At 34.7% G+C, this 22134-nt stretch overlaps 1 protein-coding gene and 1 long non-coding RNA gene across 2 annotated transcripts; both read right to left on the reverse strand.

Moving 5' to 3' along the window:
* Positions 1 to 13063: 13063 nt before the first annotated feature.
* On the reverse strand, positions 13064 to 16470 carry LOC117181283. The gene is made up of 3 exons (XM_033373844.1): positions 16449 to 16470; positions 15194 to 15452; positions 13064 to 13247 (listed from the first exon to the last, which is right to left on the reverse strand). The coding sequence occupies exons 1-3, from the start codon at positions 16468 to 16470 to the stop codon at positions 13169 to 13171; spliced, it is 360 nt and encodes a 119-aa protein (XP_033229735.1). The 3' UTR covers positions 13064 to 13168.
* Positions 16471 to 18447: 1977 nt separating this feature from the next.
* On the reverse strand, positions 18448 to 21683 carry LOC117181968. Its single transcript, XR_004468226.1, has 3 exons — positions 21496 to 21683; positions 20577 to 20793; positions 18448 to 18907 (listed from the first exon to the last, which is right to left on the reverse strand). It is a non-coding gene; the product is annotated as an uncharacterized LOC117181968 (long non-coding RNA).
* Between the last annotated feature and the right edge of the window lie 451 nt (positions 21684 to 22134).

A 22134-nucleotide genomic window follows, 5' to 3' on the forward strand; every position in this document is an offset into this window, starting at 1 on the left:
AATAACTAAAAAAACACTTTTAATCAAGAATAATGGGAGCGAGGTTCACATAGTTTGAGAGACGGAAACGAACTGAGGTTTCGATGACGAATTCCTCGCCGCTCTGGGCCTGGCATGGCAACAGGGCATGTACCCGTACCGATTCGCATATCTCAAAGCCTTTGAAAACTCTCCGGCGATATCATTTGCTTACACTACCGAAGAAAAACATGAAATGAAATACGTGACACAGAGAGACCGGCAGAAAGTATAAGAAATTAAATTAGTGTCGGCTCGAAATATTCAATACTTTTCTCTAGGACTATAACCAGAAATATCTGGAAATAGTTATTAAAAATAGCTAGGAAGGTGGTCGCCACATAATGTTTGTTAGTCTTTGTTTCTCAGACTCTAAAATCTTTGAAATCTTCTTAAAGTTCGAAATCTTTGAAATCTGGTGTACTGCATCCTTTTTGAAATGTTTGAAATTCTTGTATTCTTTTGAAAACTGTATGACATTTTATGAATTTTTTTAATCTTTGTGACATCTTTTGAAATCTTTTGTATTTTATAAGTCTGGTTTATTATACACCCTTCTCAGTCTTTAAAATCTTTGAAATCTTTCTAAAGTTTAAAATTTTTAATAAATGTTCGGAATCTGGTGCACCCGCCTTTTTCAAATCTTTGAAATCCTTGCAATCCTTATGAAATGTTCGAAATCTTTGGGAAATTTTTGTCGAATTATTTTTTATTGTCTTATTTTTATCTTAAAAAAACGCATTCTTTTAAAATAAAAATTATTATTAAACATTTCACTGCAACTGGTGTGATTTTTCTATAAATCTAATTTGTTAATATTCAATGTAGATGTAATTTAGGCGAAAAGTGTTGTTAAATAAAATGTTTGGTATCTTGTTGTTGTTTTTTCCCAAAAGTTACTTTTTTTACCTTTAATATATTTTATAACCCTAGTTTATAACAAACTTGTAGGTAGATTTTGTTCAAAAAACTTTTGTCTTTTAATTTTGTTCGTCTCTTGTGTGTCGTTTTTTAAAACAAATTTTTTCAAATTTGTATCTTATTTTTTACGATTCAAATAGAATGTACTCTTCCTATCGATAAATGATTCAGAACAAATTTATAGATCTTCTTGTGGTAATAACTTTAGTCTGTTAATTTTAATTGATACCTTGGTTCGTTTCTCGAAAAATTGACTTTTTAAATTTTGAATATTATTTTTTACGAATAAAACAAAAACTATGTGTCCTATTAAACAAATATCCATGACAAATTTGAATGAGTTTTCGCTATTTTTTAGAAGAGCTACTTTTGTCTATTTTTTCATAGCTTGTGTCGTTTTTCCTAAACTTTAACTTTTTATTTTTAAAGTTGTTTTTTTTTTTATTTTGACTAAAATCAAAAACTACGCATGCTGTTGAAAAGTGATTAATGACAAATTTGTAGATCTTTTCAGGGCACGTGATTTTAGTTAATTAATTTTTTGTATCTTGCATAGGTAGACCAAAAAATGAAATTTTTGATTTTGCATTATTTTTTATATGGTCAAAATTTAAATTTTCTACTTTTCAACAAAATTCAAAAAGTTGTCATGTTAATCTTTCCAGATTTTCAAAAATCAACGTTTTTCTTCTCTTGAATTTTTTTATACGATGCATTGTTTGGCTGAAAATGTTCCTTTTTGGTTCATTTTTTGGATTTAGAAAATGCTATAACTCTGATCGTTTTCTTTTTATTGAAAAAGTCATTAGGATAAATTGTTCAAATTTCCAAGTTCTATAAATAGTCGTAAATCGAATTTTTAAGCATTGAAAAAAATAGTCTGTATATATTTTGAAATTGCGCTCACTTTTTGAATTTTCATTAAAAATACCTGGTTTACGAACTCGTTCTTTCTTTTCAGGCCTTGAAAATGTGTGCCAAAGCAGAATCCAATCTGATCAATCTTTCGAAAATTATCATGCCTACACGATATAAACTACAGACTACAGACTACAGACACGTTCGTAAAAATCATTTTTTCTGACTCAAGGGGTCTCAAAACGTGTAAATTGTATGAAAACCGAAAAAGTGAAATTTTACATAAAACCAATGCCTTCTCATTAGGATGAGAATGTATAAAAAGCATAAAGTTGAATAAAGAAAAAACAAAATTCGTATTAGGTCTAATACACTTAATAAGAAATGAGATTGCCATTTTATTGTCTGAATGGCAGGGTGTATAGGCTTGTGAACGGAATACACGGGGAACCACTGAAAAAAAACGAGTCGTAGCTATACCTCCTGGGTGGCATGGAAACGAGCTGATTCTAATAATCTAATAATCCGCGTCGGCGGATCAAAGAGACTGTTGGTCTAGACTTTATATGTCTATGACAATCACAGAAAAAACAAGGGGTAAAAAGTGGTCCAGTTAAAAATAATGGGTGTAGACCATCGACATATAGAAATGGACCGGTAATGCTGTAGGGACAACGGTAATGGGCTCTGGAGAGAGAAAAAACATATGAGAGTAGACCTATCTCTTTCTATATATAGATGATTGGTCGAGAATATTTTCGTTGGGTGAAGTTTGGCGCAGCACAGGACCGTGCTTTGTGTCGCGTGTGCCCCAATAATGTGACTTCTATCGCACTTTTCCAGATTGATTTATTTATAATTTATTAAATGATCATTTATTGTCAATAAATGTAAAAAATGGTGGCAGCCTGTGTAGTTTGTGGGCGTTGTCAGTACGCTTACATGGGAATATGTTTTCATACGTTAGTAAAGTTATTGAATATAGTAAAATAAAAAATGTTCCAACAAAAAACAAAACCTCAAAATATGAAGTTTTGTACCTATGCAATACAAATGATTATTTTTTATGTTATAGAAATATTGTTCAAATTTTTGACAGTTTTTACATTATTTTTGTACTCACAAAACGATTATTATTGTAGCATTTTCAATCCAATTTCAAGAAGAATTCAAGATTAACAAGTTTTAAAAATAATCTATCTGAAACAGGTTATTTCACATGAATGTTCTTTAAAATTCAATTTATTATAACTACAAATTTCTAATGTATTGTTTATCTTTTTTTTATTAACCGTACAGAATATTTAGGCAATACCCGGGGCCACCAAATCACTTGACAGAGTCCTGAAATAGATAGAGGCAGGTGTACGTCTCATATGTTTTTTCTCTCTCTAGAGCCCATTTCAGTTCTCCTCAAAGCATTACCGGTCAATTTCTATATGTCGATGGTGTAGTCTCGGAATGCAAACAAATGAAGATCGGTAGGGGTTACATATAACTGATTGAGTTTTTATTAAGGGCATGTGATACTTAGAAAATTGTCGATCTTACCAATTTTAGGTTCCCCCGGCTTTTTTCTAGAATAATAAACACTTTTTTTGTGGATTAATTCAAAAAAGTTTAAATTTAGCAGAATGTGATTAATTTGCATGGCGCTTAGGAAATAGTATCGATTTTTTCAGTACTAGATTCCCCCGGCTTTTTTCCTAGGAGAAGAAATATTTTTCCTTCAAAATCTGGGAAATGGTAGCGAACATGCTAACGCACGTCCAGACACTTTTTTTGTTTTTTTATCAAAAAATTTTTAATATTGCTAACAACGTGCGTGTATATTTCGATGTTTGTTACCATTCGCGCGAGCGTTACTTCCAAACTATACAATATTTTTGGCCGAAAACTTTGGACTTACAAATAAACCTTGTTTGCAGGCCATCAAAAAAGTTTATTTCATCAATAATTTCCAGTTTATCGAAAAGGCAGAGATGAAAAACGTCCATAAAAAAGAGTCCGGGACATCCGTTATGGTATTTTATAGCATCTACGAATTGAGTTTTTTAAAATTTTCTTTTTTTTTTGGAAAAAAGCCGGGGAAACTGTAATTATCACATGCCCTTAAATCCTTGCCAACGCTTAATGCTTCTTCCTCATCTTGCCTCGTTGGCAGTCTAATGGCGTACGGCTCGCGAGCTTGAGCACGCCCATAGCGCGTTTTTATCAGATCTCGTCATGGACATAGGAAACACGGGACTAGACATGCCATCCTAACTTGGCGAGCGGGGTTGAATCCACGGGGGGGGGGAGAATCCCATGAGCGGGGAGAGCCACCACCTACGATGTGCCACTTGATTATGCGCACGAGCATTTTTGCCGACAAACTGTGCATGAAATTATAAACATGTGGGCGCTGCCATGTTTGTCGCGGGACATCAAAAGGTGGCGGATCTCCCCCCTCATTGCATCACCCCCGCAATGGCATGCCTAGTCCCTTGTTTCCTATGTCCATGGATCTCGTAGTTCGATGTGTGAACTACGAGATCTGAGTGCGAACTTCGCAATCACACCAGTTCTACATGAACGCATAACGCATTACTCTCTCTATTTCTATATGCGCGTTTTAATGTGAAAGAAAGAGACAGAGTATTACGTTCGACGTAGAACGCACCCAAAAACGCGTCTATGGCGAACCAGTGTCACTAATGGGTTACCCCGCACTTCGCGCTCGGATATTTATTCTTTGCATCCGGAATGCTTAATGTAAACTTTAGCGGAAAAATCTCTTTCAGATCCCAGTTTTTTATGCATCCTCAGTCTGAAATTTCTACCTAATTAAGTGTAATTAAACCGCCGCATGGTATAAGGGGGTATAAATTTATTTTTGTGTTTTTTGTTGGCCCCTGACCCATTTTTTTGAAAAATTAAAATTTTAAGTTTTGAAACCATATCCTTATAGGAAAATCAATTGCGCATCTTTTTTTCCTTTTGTAAAAAGTTGTCACTTTTGTAGTTTCCAAAATAAATGCAAAAAGCATGGTTTTTGAGATACGACTATTTTCAGTGTTTTTTTTTCAATTTAACTCGTTCTAAATCCGAGTTTTCAATATTTTGACTTCAAACTTTAAATAATAATTTATTAGACTATTATGAAACTGTTAGTGATATCAAAATTAATATTTATTTGTATTAAAAAAAGTTAATAATTTTTTTCTTAATAGTTTCATAAATATCGTTTGAATATTTTTAGTCGCAATGTCTATCGACGTAATGATGAAATGTTCATAAGGGCCCAAATAAGTTTTTTATAAAATTTACGTTAATTGGATCAGTTTCTGAAAAACTACGATGTTTTAATGGACTTGCTCGACACGCCGCGCGGACAAAAATGTAGGACTCAGCGGCGTTTCTGAGAAAGGCGAGCCGCAGTAACTCTTTCCTGAAGGTCTGCACACAAAAACTTATATTTTGCAGAAAGTTTTTACAAAAATGTATTACAAAACTAATAAGAATTTGTATGTATACGTACATTAACTCATATAAAAAAGAGATATTATTATGATATATCTTTCAGTAAAAACATATTATTTTATTTTCCTCTTTCTTCTCCTCTTTCTTTACCTACAATGTTCAATTATTTCGCGAAAATTTCGTAAACGTATAATTTCTAAGAAAAAATATGTACATTAGAAGAGTGTTTGAAGAATATACCTTATAATAGTTTTGCACAAGGAAAGTGTAACGTCTTAAAAATAAGAGAATTGTTTCTCAAATGTGAAATTTTGGTATTGTTAATATCTGGTTAATATATTTTATTCAAAACAATGGCACTATTTTTGTCAAAACCTCGAGACCTAAAAAGAACAAGAAACGAGAAAGGATGGAAAGAAAATATTCGAAAAATTAGAAAAAATAAGGTATTTAAAAATTTATACGAAAATTCGACAAATTAAAAGTAATAGTTTTCCAAAAATGTAAGAAAATCTATTTTAATCTGAATCAATGAAATGATGGTCACTAAATCAAATTAGTAAGAATTTTTACTGGAGATCCTTAATGATTTGATTTGGTGACGATCTTCTCACTGATTCAGAGTAAAAGAGATTTTCTTATTTTTCTGTAACATAAAAAATTCAAAAAGAAATATTTTTTCCGGGGTAAATTTTAGTCATACATGTTTTTCCATCAATTATTTTTAGGGTGAAGAGTATGAATCAAGAACTGGAAAACGAGTAGAGCCCAAGTCTTTTATTCACGTCCAGTCCTGTTGTAAAACCGGAAAGTGCCACAAAAAAATAAGGATCAAAAAACAAGACAAATTTTTTTCTGATTTTTGGCGGCTTAGCGACTACGACAAACAAAATATTTTTCTAAGTACTTTAATGAAATGTCGAGATCCGTTGAGCGTAAAAAATATTATAAAACGTCGGCTAATAATATGGGACTATCAGTTTCCCAAAGATGATGAAAATATTGTGATACGTCAAAAGTTTCTGAGTGACGTGATTCGTGTAGGATATAAAAGATTAGATACTATACAAAGAAAAATTTTACTAAAACTGGAGTTAGATGATAACAGGGGAAAACATAATAGTAAAATTGTGAAACTAACAAATGATATTAAGGATTTACTTAAAATACATTGTGAGAGTTTACCACATCGCAAATCACATTACAAAAGAGAATTTACTTCCTTGAACTATTTTAGAAAAACTCGGAATTAAATTTATAGAAGCTATACGATTTATTCATCGATTTTCCTGAATCAGTCTTGCAGGAGGAATACATTGAAATAGAACAAACGACTTAATACATATTTTATTCAGAATTTGCCTTTCACGTTCAAACTGCCCCGTACAGATGTCTGTAATGATTATTATGAAAGTGAGAATAAGTCTGTATTGTCCCCGGAAATTATTGAGCACAAAAAGAATGCAAAGGAATTATTAGCTTTAAAAAAGGAATTTTTATCCGAAAAAAAATGATTTTTGTTGTGACTTTGATTACGCACAAAATCTACCACTTCCGAAAATACATGTGTCTGATCAATTTGATCGAAGATTACTTTGGCTCTATCTTCTCAATGTTCACATTCATAACAGCGACAAAAGTTACATGTATCCCTATCTCGAAGAAATTGCTAAAAAGGGTGCAAACACAGTTTGTAGTTTTCTTCATCATTCTATACAACGAGAATTCGATCCGTTAGTAAATTGAAAAATAATCCTTTTTTCAGACGCGGCTTCAGGACAAAATAGAAACTACACTGTGCTTACCTTTTCAACAATGCTATCGATTGAACTTATGCTAGAAATTTGCCACGTATTTCCGGTTTGCGGACATTCCTACTGTCAATGTGATAGAAATTTTGGAACTTATGCTCAGAAAAAGAAAAATAATGGAGCGAATAGAAACTGCGCAGATGTATGTCGATCTCATTAGGAATGCCCGCGATCCGCCGTTTACTGTAATTCAATCGACGAAAGACCTGCTCCGAGATTTCGATTTATTATTTAAGGGTAACCTGCAAAACCCCAAGGGCTTGAAAATTAGTGAAACGCACGTTATTCATTATTACACAATCGGACAAATAGATGCTTTTAATAATTATTTAGTCGAAAATCCCTCCACTTATCACGTGCATCCTAAGCTTAAACTTGGATATTTGTCAAACCTACCTCCCCCACAAGTTGGCATTACTTCCGCAAAAAAAAGACATTAAAAGCTTAATGTCTTACCTGTGCGAAGAAGGAAAGATATTCTACAATGAGTATTTCGCAAAAATTAATGTTAAAAAAACTGTTGCAAAGAAAGCTAGCCAAGTTATTATTTAATATACATCCGACGACGTATCTTCTGATAAAGATTAAAATTAAGTGAAAAAGTTAATTCTGACTGCTATGTGACTATTCTTACTCTTATGTGACTCATTCTATTTTTCGCCGCAATATTTGGTTACAATAAAATAAACATATTTATTATGAATATTTTCTTGGTATTTAAATGCATGAAATTACCATTTTTTAATTATTTTCATTAAAGAACTTATGATGAAAAATATAAGTTTTTTTGCGCAGACCTTCAGGAAAGAGTTGCTGCGGCTCGTCTTTCTCAGAAACGCCGCTAAGTCCTACATTTTTGTCCGCGCGGTGTGTCGAGCAAAACCATTAAAACATCGTAGTTTTTTTTTAACTGGATCAATTGACGTAAAATTTTATAAAAAACTTATTTGGACCCTTATGAACATTTCATCCGCTGAAAGTTTTTCTGGCTTAAAATTACGTCGATAGACTGCAATTGAAAATATTCAAACGATATTTATGAAACTATTAAGAAAAGAATGATTAACTTTTTTTTATACAAATAAATATTAATTTTGATATCACTAACAGTTTCATAATAGTCTAATAAATTATTGCTTCAAGTATAAAGTCAAAATATTGAAAACTCTCGGATTTAGAACCAGTTAAACTGAAAAAAAACACTGAAAATCGTCGTTTCTCAAAAACCATGCTTTTTGCATTAATTTTGGAAACTACAAAAGTCACAACTTTTTACAAGAAGAAAAAAAGATGCGCAATTGAATTTCCTATAAGGATATAGGTTTCAAAACTTAAAATTTTAATTTTTCAAAAAAATGACATTTTTAAATGTATATTTGTTTTCTGAGATAACATCACAATATTAAAAGGTACAATATTTTCTTTAGACTTTTAACGTATTTCGCGTCTTTTCGCGTAAAATTGGCATTTTATGTGTTTGCATATGCATATTTATTTCGAAAAATAAATTAAAAACGACGACTTCTATCGAAAAATGGTTTAACGCAATTTTGCAGGAATGTTTAAAAGCTGAAATTTTTTCCAAAATTTTTCCCTGTATTTCGCGTCACTTGGCTCAAAATTTGAATTTTCGATAGATTACATATTATTTCGAGACATAAGCCAAAATTATAAGTCCTGTCACAAATATTTTAAGAAAATTTTGTGCGAATTTTTAAGAGCTGTAATTGACCCTTAAGACTTTATCTCGTACCTTGCGTTGTTGCGTTCAAAATTTGAATGATTTAAAATAGTATTTTATTTAATGAAACGAAAGTGACAAATTCTATCAAAAAATTGTTCAACAAAAGTTCTGAGGACTTTTCAAAAGCTGTAATTACACGTTTATGGAGTTATTTTGTACACAGAATCGATTAGTGCAGTTTACTTCTAATCTAGGATCAATATTCATTAGATTGTATTAAATTATTCAATAAAACGTTTCCGCAATGAATTGAAAATGTAATACATGTTTCTTTATCCATTTTAAATAAACATTTATATTATTTATACTTAATAGACCAGATTTGTGTAATACCAATTCAAAAAATAAATATTTTCTGCAAAATCTGCATTACAATTAATTTATGTGGCGAACCTTTAATATTGTTACTAATTTCACAAATAAAATAAGGATTAGAATTGCAAAAGTATTATAATTTTATAGTAATTTGTTATTTTGTTAATCATATCAGAATCCCTGCTTCTACTTTATCGGTGTTTGGAGAAATTTTTGCTAAGACCGGGATTTGCTGCTGACAGATTTAACATCCTACCCTTAGAGCAACGATTTTACATACACAGAAAGAAGGAGCAAGGTAGTACGAAGAGGGCAGCAGCTACGCATCTGTGTAACAGATCGCTGTTTTACCAACAAAATAATATTTTAGCGGCGAAATTTAAAACTATTCGGATTATAGTTGAAAATTAAGAATATAAGATTTTAGCTTGAATGGGTATTTGGCAGTCGCAAGTGGCTGGTCAACTTATTTGAACAGGAAATACGATGTTGTTGTAATAAAATAACTATGCATACAAAGACTTCTTTGTATGAAGCCGAAACGGAATTTCCAAAGGAATGATTTTAATGCTATGGAATTTCCTGTACATAATATTTTGTATATAGAATCGCTTATATTTTAGCAAGAAATATTAACAGGAAGTGACCAATGAGAATTCTCGTAAATTTAATTATCTTAATGGGTTTTGGTTTGGCGGATCATTGATTAAAACTTTGGGTGCAGAAATTTAAATTAGTTTCCATTTTTATTTCAAGGGATATTTCTGTAACTCTTAAATTTCAATTACGTAAAGACATTTGAGTTGTGAATTGTTGAGTCAAAATAACATTATTGGAGGCGCTTTGTCGGCGGAAGTGTACGTGTCGGAATTATAACTGTAGAATTTCTGTACGTGCTTAAAAATGGTTTTTTTTATCCGTTTAATGTGCCGCAACCGCCGTCGCAGCCTTCATGAATTTTTGCACGTGTCAAGGGAGGACCCGTAATTGTCGCGTAGGCGATTTGTTTTCAAGATCATAAGTGGGATTAAGAAGAGCCATTGGTTGCTTTCCTTGTAGGGCAAATAAAATTTAAGAAAATGTACAGAGAATAGGGGATCAGGGGTTGTTGTGTGAGACCCATTGATCACAAGAACTCATTCAGAAAAATCAGATAGATCCTTGCCCCAATCGCGACCGGTTAGTTTCTGATTCGCTTCGTTTTAAAATCAGAGTTGAACTTAATTGAATTCTTGAAAAGGATCTGATGTATGTAAATTTTACATTTGGTTTAATAAAATGTAAAGTAGTTTAAATTCACTTTGAAATGTGGTTTACTTATTTTAATAGTATCCTTTCATTGATAAAATTTTCGATTTTAAGGATTTAGAGATTTAGTACCGGATACTTAGTCTCAGGAAGTTGAGGTTCTAACCTCTTAAAACAGCGGAACTACAGCAAGGAAAACAATCATCGTTGGTGTACTTAGCAGAGTCCATTGAGATGATTAAAAACTTTGAACTTTGGCGCGCTAAAAAGGGAAGGGCGTGTCACAAAATTTTGGCGCAGTCGGTAGGACTGCTGCTGCTTCCTGCGACCAGCTGAGGATGAGCCAAAGAAGAAGGTCCCATTTCCTTGTCTCTGACCCGCCTCTGAGTAAGGAACGATTATTTTAAGGTTCCCAAAGGAGGTTATCAAGAGGAAAGGGACTAGGAAGACCGCGAAGAAGACGAGCGAAGACTCGGAGGCCCTGGACGACACATCAACATCGAGGTAGACTGCAACCTGCTCCCAAGTTTTTGGCGATTTTCTTGGGAGACTTAGCGGCAAAAGGCCGGGATTGTAAAACAGCACGGTGCTTGCCCCACCCCTAAGGAAAAGGAGAAGGTGGTCCTCTGTGACCGTCAAGTCCATCGGAGGGATTTCGACGAGGAATTGCTGGATGCAGGAAACCGAAGAAACTGGTAGTAGGAGTGACACCTGAAAGGAATAAGTGAAAGTTCATAGTGAAAAATCATTTTTAAAAAAAAATTTAAGTGTAGAGTGAAACAAAGTAGAATTTTTTCAGAGACCAGTTGTCATCAAGACCATCAAACGGTAAGTTGATCTGCCACCATATAATTTGCGATTGTCAAAATTTTTATGAGTGTTAGAATTTATCCGAAGTGTAATAATATTTTGTCTTAGTCAGGGTAGCTTGGTTAGGGTTGTAAAGGCAGTGCGGTATAAGGCGAAATGTTAAGAGGTGCGCGAGGAAGGCAAGTCGGAAGGGCTGCAGTACGAGGAGCGACGGGTGTCACGCGAGCTCTGAGAAGCAATGTGAACGGGTCCGACGGAGCCCGACGGCCGGCACTTGAGCGCATGGCAGCTCAACAAATGGGGACAGGACCATCAAAAGTTAGGAAACCGACGGAAGGGTTGGGTCCTAGAGGGGTGAGTGGCAACGCCACCCTCTCCTCTAGCACCATACGTGAGGAAATAGGGGTTGATATTAGGGAGGATGCCTTCCTTCAAGAGACACCTGTATTACCCATTGCCAGATTGGCCAGTAATGGATCGATGAGCCAGATTTCTGGCTCTAGCCATCAATTAGGTTTGCTTGCGTTGCCCGAAACGGAACCCGAGCATCCAATTTCATTTAAAGCCGCTCGCGAGTTTTTGCCTAAATCTTGTGACGGTCAAAATATGACGGTTAATCGATTTATTAATGATTGCATTTTTTCACGAAATGCAATCTCATCAAAGGATAGGAATACGCTTTTCCTAATGATTAGATCAAGATTACAAGGCGATGCGTTTGATTGCCTTCATGATAGGGAGATTAGGACCCTAGAAGAATTGTTAAAATTTCTTAAGTTAAATTCTACTGAGCACCGTAATTTGAGCCAGCTCAATACCGCTTTAGTTTAGCTAGAGTGGCCCAAAACGAGAGTGAAAATGTTCGGGCCTACGGGAGTAGAGTAGGAAAAATATTAACGAATTTAATTGAGCTCCTTGAGGATCAGAATGTTTCCGTAGCGGCGGAAATAAATAAAATCAGCACGAGATACCGCGTGTGAGAGTTTCATAATGGGACTCAAACGTGAGCTCCAGTTTAGGGTCAAATTAAATAGGCCTCGTACCTTACAGGAGGCTATAAATTGTGCTCGTACCGCCGAATGGGAGGAAGAATATAAAAGTGGGTTAATCCGCGAAGATAAAAAGGACAAAAGCGAAGAAATTGTAAAAAAAAATAAAAATAATGTTCGAAATCGTTTCCGACCCTATTATAGTAATGCACGGGCGCATAAAGTAGGTGCCGTCGGACGAGGCCGTGGACAGAGTCATGGGCGAGGTCGCGGACGAGGTGGCTTCACTGCCAATCAAAATAAAAATAAAAGTGAAGGAGAAGGAGAAACGTCTTTCTCAGAGCAGGCTAGCTGCTCACGATGCGGAGAAAATAGTCATTTGGCAGTAGGGTGTTTGCGAGTCCCCCCTGCTGCTAAAAATAAAAGCTGTTATAATTGTAATAATGTAGGACATTTTTCACGCTAGTGTCCCGCTAAACGGGCTATAGAATGCTATAGATGTCACAAAACCGGTCATGTTTCTAGAAATTTCCCGGAAAAGTCTGACGTAAATCAGAAATCGATAGGGGAAACATGTACATACTGCAAAAAACCTGGTCATAATCAAACTAACTGTTATTCACGGTTGAACAAAGTAGCTAAAAATCTACAAGAAAAGGTGGCTACTTTAAACGAGTAACGAGCTCGCTGAATTGGTGCAACACCGAGCTCTTTTCTGAAGTGGCACCTTTGCGTCGCGTGATTTTTAGGTGTCATGCAAATAACAAGAGTGAATCGCCTAATATAAAAATTTATAGCGAAAACATGCGAAATCTGAGTGGAAAATTTATAGTAGACACAGGAGCAGAACTAAACGTGATTAAAAGAAATAAAATTAAGAATAATACCAAAATTAATAAAAAGATTATTTTTCATTTACTTGGCATAAGTAATGAAGGGGTTAAAACATTGGGCAAAGTTTTTCTTGATATTAATGGGACTCCGTGCCCCTTTCAGTTAGTGCCGAATAATTTTCCAGTCAGCTGTGATGGGATGTTGTGCATGACCTTTTTGTCCAACTCCATGATCGACCTGAAAAACAAGGTAATAAAACATGAATTGGACGGTTTTCCTTTTGTTACAACTTTAAAGGGAATAACCCTTAAACTAAAGGCGAGAACTCGACTGCTCGTGACCTTGCCAGTTGCAAACGCGGAAATTATAGAGGGATATTTGCCTCTAGTACCTACAGGGCCGAGGGTATATTTGGGTGAATCTATGGTTAAAGTAAGCAACGGCACGGTGCGACTGTACTGCGTGAACGCAGGTACCAGGGACGTCGAGTTATCAATTGCACCCGTAACTTTACATGAATTTGACAAAGTCGAACCGACCAGAACGAGAGTCAAAAGGGGATCCGACGATAACCTCGTTAAGAACGAATTGATCAAAGAAAGAGTATCAAAATGAGAAAAAGCATTGAATTTGTCTCATTTAAATGTTGACGAGAGAACTGTCGGTGACGCTTATCCCCTTCCTAATATTACGGATATTTTAGATCAATTAGGGCGTGCTAAATATTTCACTATACTTGATCTTGTTGCTGGGTTTCACCAGATTGAAGTCGATCCTGCAGACCGTCATAAAACTGTCTTTTCAACCCCTTTTGGGCATTATGAATTTTCTCGTATGCCATTCGGGTTGAGAAATGCGCCGGCAACGTTTCAGAGACTTATGGGTAGGGTCTTGACTTATGGGTGGTCTGGTTTTACAACCTGAAAAATGTCAGTTCTTAAGTAAAGAAATCGGTTATTTTGGTCATGTGATTTTACAGGAAGCTGTTAAATCCGACCCTAAAAAGACTGAAGCAGTTAAATCATTTCCTTATCCTAAATGAAAGAAAAATATTAAGCACTTTTTGGGTTTGGCCAGGTATTATCGACAATTTATACCGGATTTCGCTGCGATAGCTAAACCCTTTAATACCCTTTTGAAAAAGGATGTTCCTTTTGAATGGAATGACGAGGCTGAAAGAGCTTTTGAAAAATTGAAGGACATTCTCATTTCACGTCCTTTATTACAGTATCTTGATTTTTCAAAGCCCTTTATTATCACTACTGACGCTTCTTATTATGTTGTAAGAGCAGTACTAAGTCAAGGTGAAATCGGTAAAGATTTGCCTATTGCTTATGTGTCGAGCAGTTTTAAAAAAGCGGAATTAAATTATACGGTAACCGAAAAAGAATTGCTGGCCATAGTAACGGCGGTAAAACAATTTAGGCCCTACGTTTATGGGCAAAAATTCATACTTGTAACCGATCACTGCGCTTTGCTGTGGCTTAGCCAGTTAAAAGAACCTACCATGGGAGCCTGTTTAGCTCGATGGAAAATAAAATTACAGGAATATGACTATACAATTATTTATAAACCGGGTCGAGCTAATTCTAAAGCCGATGCTTTATCGCGTAAACCAGTAATAAATAAAAAGCGAAAGGAACCGTTTAATGAGGATAAAACCGAAACTTCAAAAATAAATCCTGAAAAGATGAGTTGTAATAAATTGGATAATGATGTATATTATCATGAATACCCTATAGAGAGGGTATTCATTTGCGAAAAAAGAGAATCGCTCGATGATGTGGATTCTGTGGAAAATAGAGAGGTAAATAATGACAGTGTCATTAAGGGTTCTGGTTCTCCAACCGGGACCAGTAAAGACATGTCTCAACCCAACAAAGAGAGTGGGGTGGTCGGGGGCACGTGTTACGCCTATAGTCATTCCACCTGGGACGCTGGGGGAAGGGATGATTGGGAGCGCCGGGTCTCCGATCAGCACCGCTCCCCCTCCCATTTATGGAATGGACGAGACAGGGCGCGAGGCGCCGGGTTTAGAGAGGTCTGAAGAAAGTCGAATTCGCAAAAGAAACTGGGCCGGTATACAAATTGAGCGAGGGCTTGAAGGTGGTTGCCTAGCAAGCAACGGTGACCCGGAAAGTAGTTGCCTGGCAAGCAACGAGCGAGGGCCAGAAAATAATCACCTGGCAAGCGAAAAGCGAGGGCTGGAAGGTGGTTGCCTAGTAAGCAACGGTGGGCCGGAAAGTAGTTGCCTGGCAAGCAACGTGCAAGGGCCGAAAAATAATCGCCTGACAAGCGAAAAGCGAGGGCTGGAAGGTGGTTGCCTAGCAAGCAACGGTGAGCCGGAAAGTAGTTGCCTGGCAAGAAAAGAGCGAAGGATGAAAATAGGTAGTCTGATCAGCACCTTAGGAGAGACAGATTTAAACGATGACACTGCATTGTCTGAAAAGGAAAATATCCAGTTAATGGGTGTATGGGGAAACATATCAGAAGAGAATAATTATAAAAATAATTCGGATAGCATTACAGAATTTGAGAATTCTTATATTTATGGGGCTGCAAATAGTACTACAAAATCTGTACTTACCCCACTGTTCCAGTGCAGTCGAGATAAATTATTCATGAGGGATGACCATCTGGTACATTTCGTGTCCATGGACGGGATCCTCACGACCCATATCGGAAGAGAGCTATTGAACAATTGATTGTTCTATTATCCGACCTGAAAGATCCCAAAGTTAAATTAGGTTATGTAACCTCAGTAATGTACGCAGGTAATTTTATTTTTAATTTATATATATAAAGGAAACTTTTGATGCTAAAGTTTATGCAAAGATATATAATTGGCAGTAGCCACTCTAAAGAAAGCATTAGAAACTTCAAAGATAAAATCTTTTAGTATGTCTCGCGAAGGGAATGGTTTTGATAAAATGCCCTGGTCAGTTATAGAGGGAATTTTTCGTACTCATTTTGGCAAAAATGATTTCGAGATAACAGTTTGTACTGGGGAGGTTGAGGAGCCCGTACTTGAGAGACGCAATGAGATAATTCGTGAATGCCACGATTCAATCGTCGCTGGTCATAAAGGTGAATTTAAAACTTATATGCGCATTCGAGAAAAATACTATTGGAAAGGAATGCGTAACGTAATCAGGTGACCGAATCAGGGAACAAATATATGCTTACATGGCAGGATTGTTTTAGTAAATATTCGGGTGCGATACCCTTATGCGTAACGGATGCTCCAAATATTGCAGTAGCCCTAGCAGAGAATTCAATTTGAACCTTCGATTGTCCTGAAATTATACAAACGGACCAAGGTTCAAATTTTATGAGTCAAATAATGGAGACTTTCGCGGAAATTTGTAAGATTTAGAGGTGCCGCTCCAGCGCCTATCATCCGCAGTCGCTGGGTTCGTTAGAACGAAGTCATCATACCTTCGTTGAATACCTGCGACATTACTGCGAACAAACCAACTAGGACGAATGGTTACCGTTCGCATTATTTTCATTTAATACCTCGGTGCATGAATCTACCGGAAAACCCAGTAGGCACAAAATTTGGCGACGTCTTTACAACATCGTTACGATATATTTACGACAACTTTACGACATCCTATGTCCATGTCGTTAAGGTGTCTTTACGATATCGTAAATAAGTCGTATGATCTGACGATGTCTTTGCGATATCGTAAAGACACCGAAACGACATGGACATAAGATGTCGTAAAGATATCGTAACGATGTCGTAAAGACGTCACCAAATGTTGTGCCCACTGGGAAACCCCACATGAAATTGTTTTCGCTAGAAAGGTTCGTTTTTCTTCCGCTTTTTCCGACGAAGAAGTTTCATTGACTTTTGACCAGTACGTGGACGCTGTAAAAAGTATTATGACCGGAAATTGAATTATCAGAATTTTGATCCCGGTCAATATGTACATTTGCTTATACCAGCTAGAGAAAATAAATTAGACGATTATTATGAAGGCCCGTATAAAATATTACAAGTTATTAATGAAGTAAATTTGAAATTACAATTAGGACCAAAGGAACATAAAATAGTACACATGAACCGCGTAAAACACGCGTTTTACGTTATATTTAATAATAAATTAATAAAATTACCGCATTATAAGTCATATTTAAATGTAAGGGAATAGCGTCAACGTGAGCATTGGTATAGCCATGCGGCGGCAGAGCACATGTTGAGGTAGGTCCAGCGACCACGTGCTCTCCCTTGGGTACAGACACAGGCCTCTCGGGCAAATTCAAGTGCCCCGAGCACGAGCGTTGAGGCGCGCTATTCCCTGTTACTACCTGCTAGGGTCTCTTTCTCTTCGCCTTCCATCCTTTTTTTCATGAATTTTCGCCATCCTCAAATTTCAGAGGGTCTTTGAATTTTGAAACCTTTTTAACTTCATCATATTCTAGAAGAAATTGTGAAACACTGATCATACATAATGAACTTTTCATAGAACCTTAAGTTGGAACCTAAGACTTAAAATTTAAATAATTTATTAATTAATCTAAAAGTTTTCCTTTTTTTACAAAAATTTAGCAGTAAAAGGTTGGGATTTTTGCCACTAAAAGTAGCTACAAAACTTATTAAGTTGAGTAGCTTATTTTAAATTACACAAATTGAAAATAAAGTTCCTTTATTACAAAATTTAATAAAATTGTATTTCTTTGATTAAAATGATTTCTCATTTTGTTTGAAAAAGTTTATTATTATTAATTTATCAATTGCATTATCGCCTGATAAATTTAAATTGTATGAGGTTCCGAAATTTGTACCTCATAATATTGTGCTAAATTTTATTCAATTTTCGTTTCTCTATGGGCAATTCATTCAAATTTTCTGAACTTTCCAAAATAATATTATTATTCGGCCATTCCAAAGTAACGGATGGGGCATTTGCACGCATAAAAACTTGAAAATCCTTATTTAAAACAACTATATCTTATTTAAGCTGCGCTATCTGTACAAAGATGCATGAACTTGTAATTTTCCAGATTCTAAAATACTATTACAGTGGATAATTTTCATGTTCTAAAACGAAAAAGAGGGTAACGGGTGGAACTCGTACGGTACTCACTTCCAGACTTACTTTTCCTTTCAATCAGAACTCTGCGAATTGAGAATAGTTATAACACCAATTTTTTGTAATGGATTTGTCTGTTGAAGTTTTCTTTTTATATATGTCAAGTTCGGAAATATGTGAATTCGAATTTTTGATAAAATTCTTCTTTTAGGTAACGGATGAGACATAGCAAGGTAACGGATGGGACATATACGATCAGGAAGTTAGTTTGGAGGCTTTACGGATAATATATCTTCAATATGAACTAAGAATTAAAAGTAATAGGATTTAAATAAGTTATCAAAGTTTCAAATCAATGAAAAAATAAATTTTATTGCCAAAAACTCAGGGTTAAGACGTTAATTCTACGTACATTCTTATCAACATCTATATCTATAAAATTAATACTAATATCCCAATACTTTTTTTTTTAATCTTCAAAATCACTTTCGGAGTACAGATCCCTGTGTTTTAAACGTATATGTGTTGTAAGGTGCTGAAAATACACTTCGGGTCCGCAAGGGAAATTGTGAGTTTATGCAGCGTAGACTTCGAAGTTTGCCCAACAACAATACGATAATTGTCAAATTTTTTGAAATGATGGAATGCGCTTAAGCCTAAGATAGTCTTGCATTCTTTGAGTGTCACTTGCACTTTTAAAACATTATTCCACCTCGCATCAATGAATTTTTAATTCTCTAAGGTATCTTCAGTCGGTAAATAAAAACGGTCGTTTTTACAACATTTTTTCGCAAGAAGATAATGGTCTTTGGCGGATTTGGCCATCTGCTTTTTTTTAGGAACTGACGCCATTATCTGTGAAAAAAAGTCCGAAAATTATATTTTAAGTTTCAGTGAAATAGTCTAGTCAGAAAATTATATGATAAAATGTTTACATTAATGTAAATCACAGTATCATAAATGTGTTTATAACTCACCAAAATATGGATGAAATAAGGTCAGAAAACTAACAATAATAATTTCACAACTTCATTGAATTCAAAAAGAAACTAGATAGTTTGTATCAGGTCACTAACAGATTTAACGCATTTGTAAACTTAAAATGTACTCTTATATAGATTTCAATCCCTTTGCAAATAGATTAACTTATTAGGAATAGTGTATTTAATTTACTACGTACGATGTTCCTTGAACACTTTAACTACAAAAGGTTTAAATTTCAAAATTCTTTCGCTTTTCTTCTGCAGAATTCACAATGCAAATTTAGAATCTCTTAAGCGCCGTCATTAGGGTGATGGTCAGACGAAAGGCTTTGAAATTCCAAATGTCCAATCCCTTATCACCCTCCTATGTTCTATCCATTATCACCCTCCTATGTCCCGTCCGTTACCACTTTTCTCATAATCTCCAAGTATTATAAACATTTTTAAATTAAATATAATGGGTATTATCTCAAACTAACTTTAGACCTCAAATTTTTTATCTTTTAATACATACTAAAGAAAAGAAAAGAAACTTTTCTATTATTTTGGTAACGAATGGGACCGCTTAAACATATGACTAAGCAGACAAATAATTGTATATTTCATTGAATATTTTACATTAATAATCCAGTACTTTTACTAGTTAAGACAAGTCCACAAAAATTCCATAAAAATCATAGGTACTTTGGGTCACTTAATGCCCTGAACAAACATTGCTGAATAATAACCTAAAGACAAATATTTTGAAAAAAATTTTCTGTTCCACAAGTAATGGAATATATATTAAATATCTGAATTTTTAAATATTGCTATTTTTAACATTTTCATTTCAACAGCTTGGGTTATCTTATTTTGGAATGGCCGTATTGCAACCCACATAGAGATAAATGGGTCAATTCTACTGTAAAGTATAATTTTTCTATTTCTATACTACAATTGTTTCAAGGATAGATTATTTTTAAGATTTGAGCAAGTGGACAGATTTCTGATTACATTGATGAATTTATTATTCATAAATAAATGTGTGATTTTCCTCATATGATCTTTATCAAATTCTTTTGTGAGCAATTTATTTGATTGAATTCGAAAACATTTTTTTTCAACATAAGTGGTTGTTAGTTTCACGATTTCTTTATTGAAGAATTTAATAAATAATTAATTAAATTTTAAATATCTCAATACTGATAAAAATTTACTTTTGACATAGTAAAGTTTTCTTTCTAACTATAATTTATTTAATGTAAATACATATTAAAATTTCATAAATAAATTTTAGTATTTTATAAGGGGTGAGGGGATAACCCAGGATTCAAAAACTATGGATAGTTTACCTAGAAACATTGAAGCGAATGTTTTCATGGTGTGATCGGGCTATGTTTCATTTTCTAAACCAGATCAAACAGGAAAACTCAGGGGCAGGGCGAAATGGGTGGAGGTGTGAGGGAGAGTGAAAGGAGAGCACTCGACCTTTTTACGAACACTGCGGTTGCTCGAGCGAAAAGAGGGAAAGAAAAAGAAAAAATCAAGTCACGAAAGCATACCGGGAATGTAAACAAACCGAGCGAAGTTGAATATTTTCTAAACATGATTTGATTGGTCAGATTAAGATGCTCTGTTTCTGTCACCGTTGACGATACCCAGGTATCCACTAATTGCAACATGTGCAACTTGATATTCCTGCCACAGCCGATGTCCAGGGGAAATAGTAAGGCAGTAGTAGAGGAATCCCAGGCAGGTCAGCTGGTCCCCGAGACCGTGCTATTGAAAATAGTATAATAAAAACAAAGCAACACAGTATGTTAGCATACATGTTCAACCCTTTCTCTTTACCACAGTCTCTTAAGTGATCATGAAATCTTCTTCGAGTTATTTTTATTTTTATTTTTAAGAAAAACCAAGGAAAATTGTGTAAAACTGATTAAAGATTTTGTAAAATCTATTGGAATCTTTCAGTGTTGAAAACTTTAAAAAAAAGATTCTATAATTTTGAAAATCCGTTGTACTGTACCTATCATTTTTAAATGTTCAAATTCTTTTCTTCGAAATCTACGTGTGATATTAAAACATTCTTTTCCTGTAAATTTTTAAAAATGGTTCCTTTATAATACATGTGTATGCATGAATGTATAAGTGTGTATGTATGTGTATATATATATATATATATATATATATATATATATACATATATATGTATGCATGTATGTGCACATGGGTTTGCGTATGTCATGTATATGTGTATATGCATATATTTGATCCATTTGTGTTTACCTTTTTGAACCCTTCCATTTGTGTAAGTTTATATAAGCGAAATCCTGTTTCATTGTCGTAACAAAAAATTATGTATATATAATAATAATTTTGTTTTTTAAATTACAAAAGTTTGTTTACCTTAATACAGAAAAGTGAGAATTTAGATCTCTCAAATTAGGATAATAGTGATAATAATAAATGTATACATACCTTCAATTTAGGTTAGGAAATCTGTCAGTTTGGTATTTTATTAGGGTTGTGTCGTCTGCACCTTTGCGAATTATAAGATCCCACCAAACACAAGGGTGATCGGGTGCATAAAAGAATTCCCACGTGCGCATGAAGCTGTTCGACGCCAACGCACAAATCGTATGGTCCGCGACGTCATACCACCGCGCGCGAGCCGCCGCCATACTTACGACACGCATATGCGATTGGACACCGGTTTTTCCAACTCCCCTTCGGACAGGAGTCTACGCGCGGTAAAATTTAAATTTGAAAAGGTCGTCCTATAAGGAGCAACCTTTTCTTAAGGGGGTAAATGTAACAGATAGCTGTTTTACCGACAAAATAATAATATTTTTGCGGTAAAATTTAAAACTATTCGGATTATAACTGAAAATTAAGAATATAAGATTTTAGCTTGAATGGGTATTTGGCAATCGCAAGTGGCTAGTCAAATTGTTTGAGCAGGAAATACGATGTTGTTTTAATAAAATAGATATGCATACAAAGACTTCTTTGTATGAAGCCGAAACGGAAATTCAAATGACTGATTTTAATGCTATGAATTTTCCAGTACATAATATTTTGTATATAGAATCGCTTATATTTTAGCAAGAAATATTA

Source organism: Belonocnema kinseyi, chromosome 10, assembly GCF_010883055.1.
Source record: "Belonocnema kinseyi isolate 2016_QV_RU_SX_M_011 chromosome 10, B_treatae_v1, whole genome shotgun sequence".
In the NCBI taxonomy this organism is placed as follows: Eukaryota; Metazoa; Arthropoda; class Insecta; order Hymenoptera; family Cynipidae; genus Belonocnema; species Belonocnema kinseyi.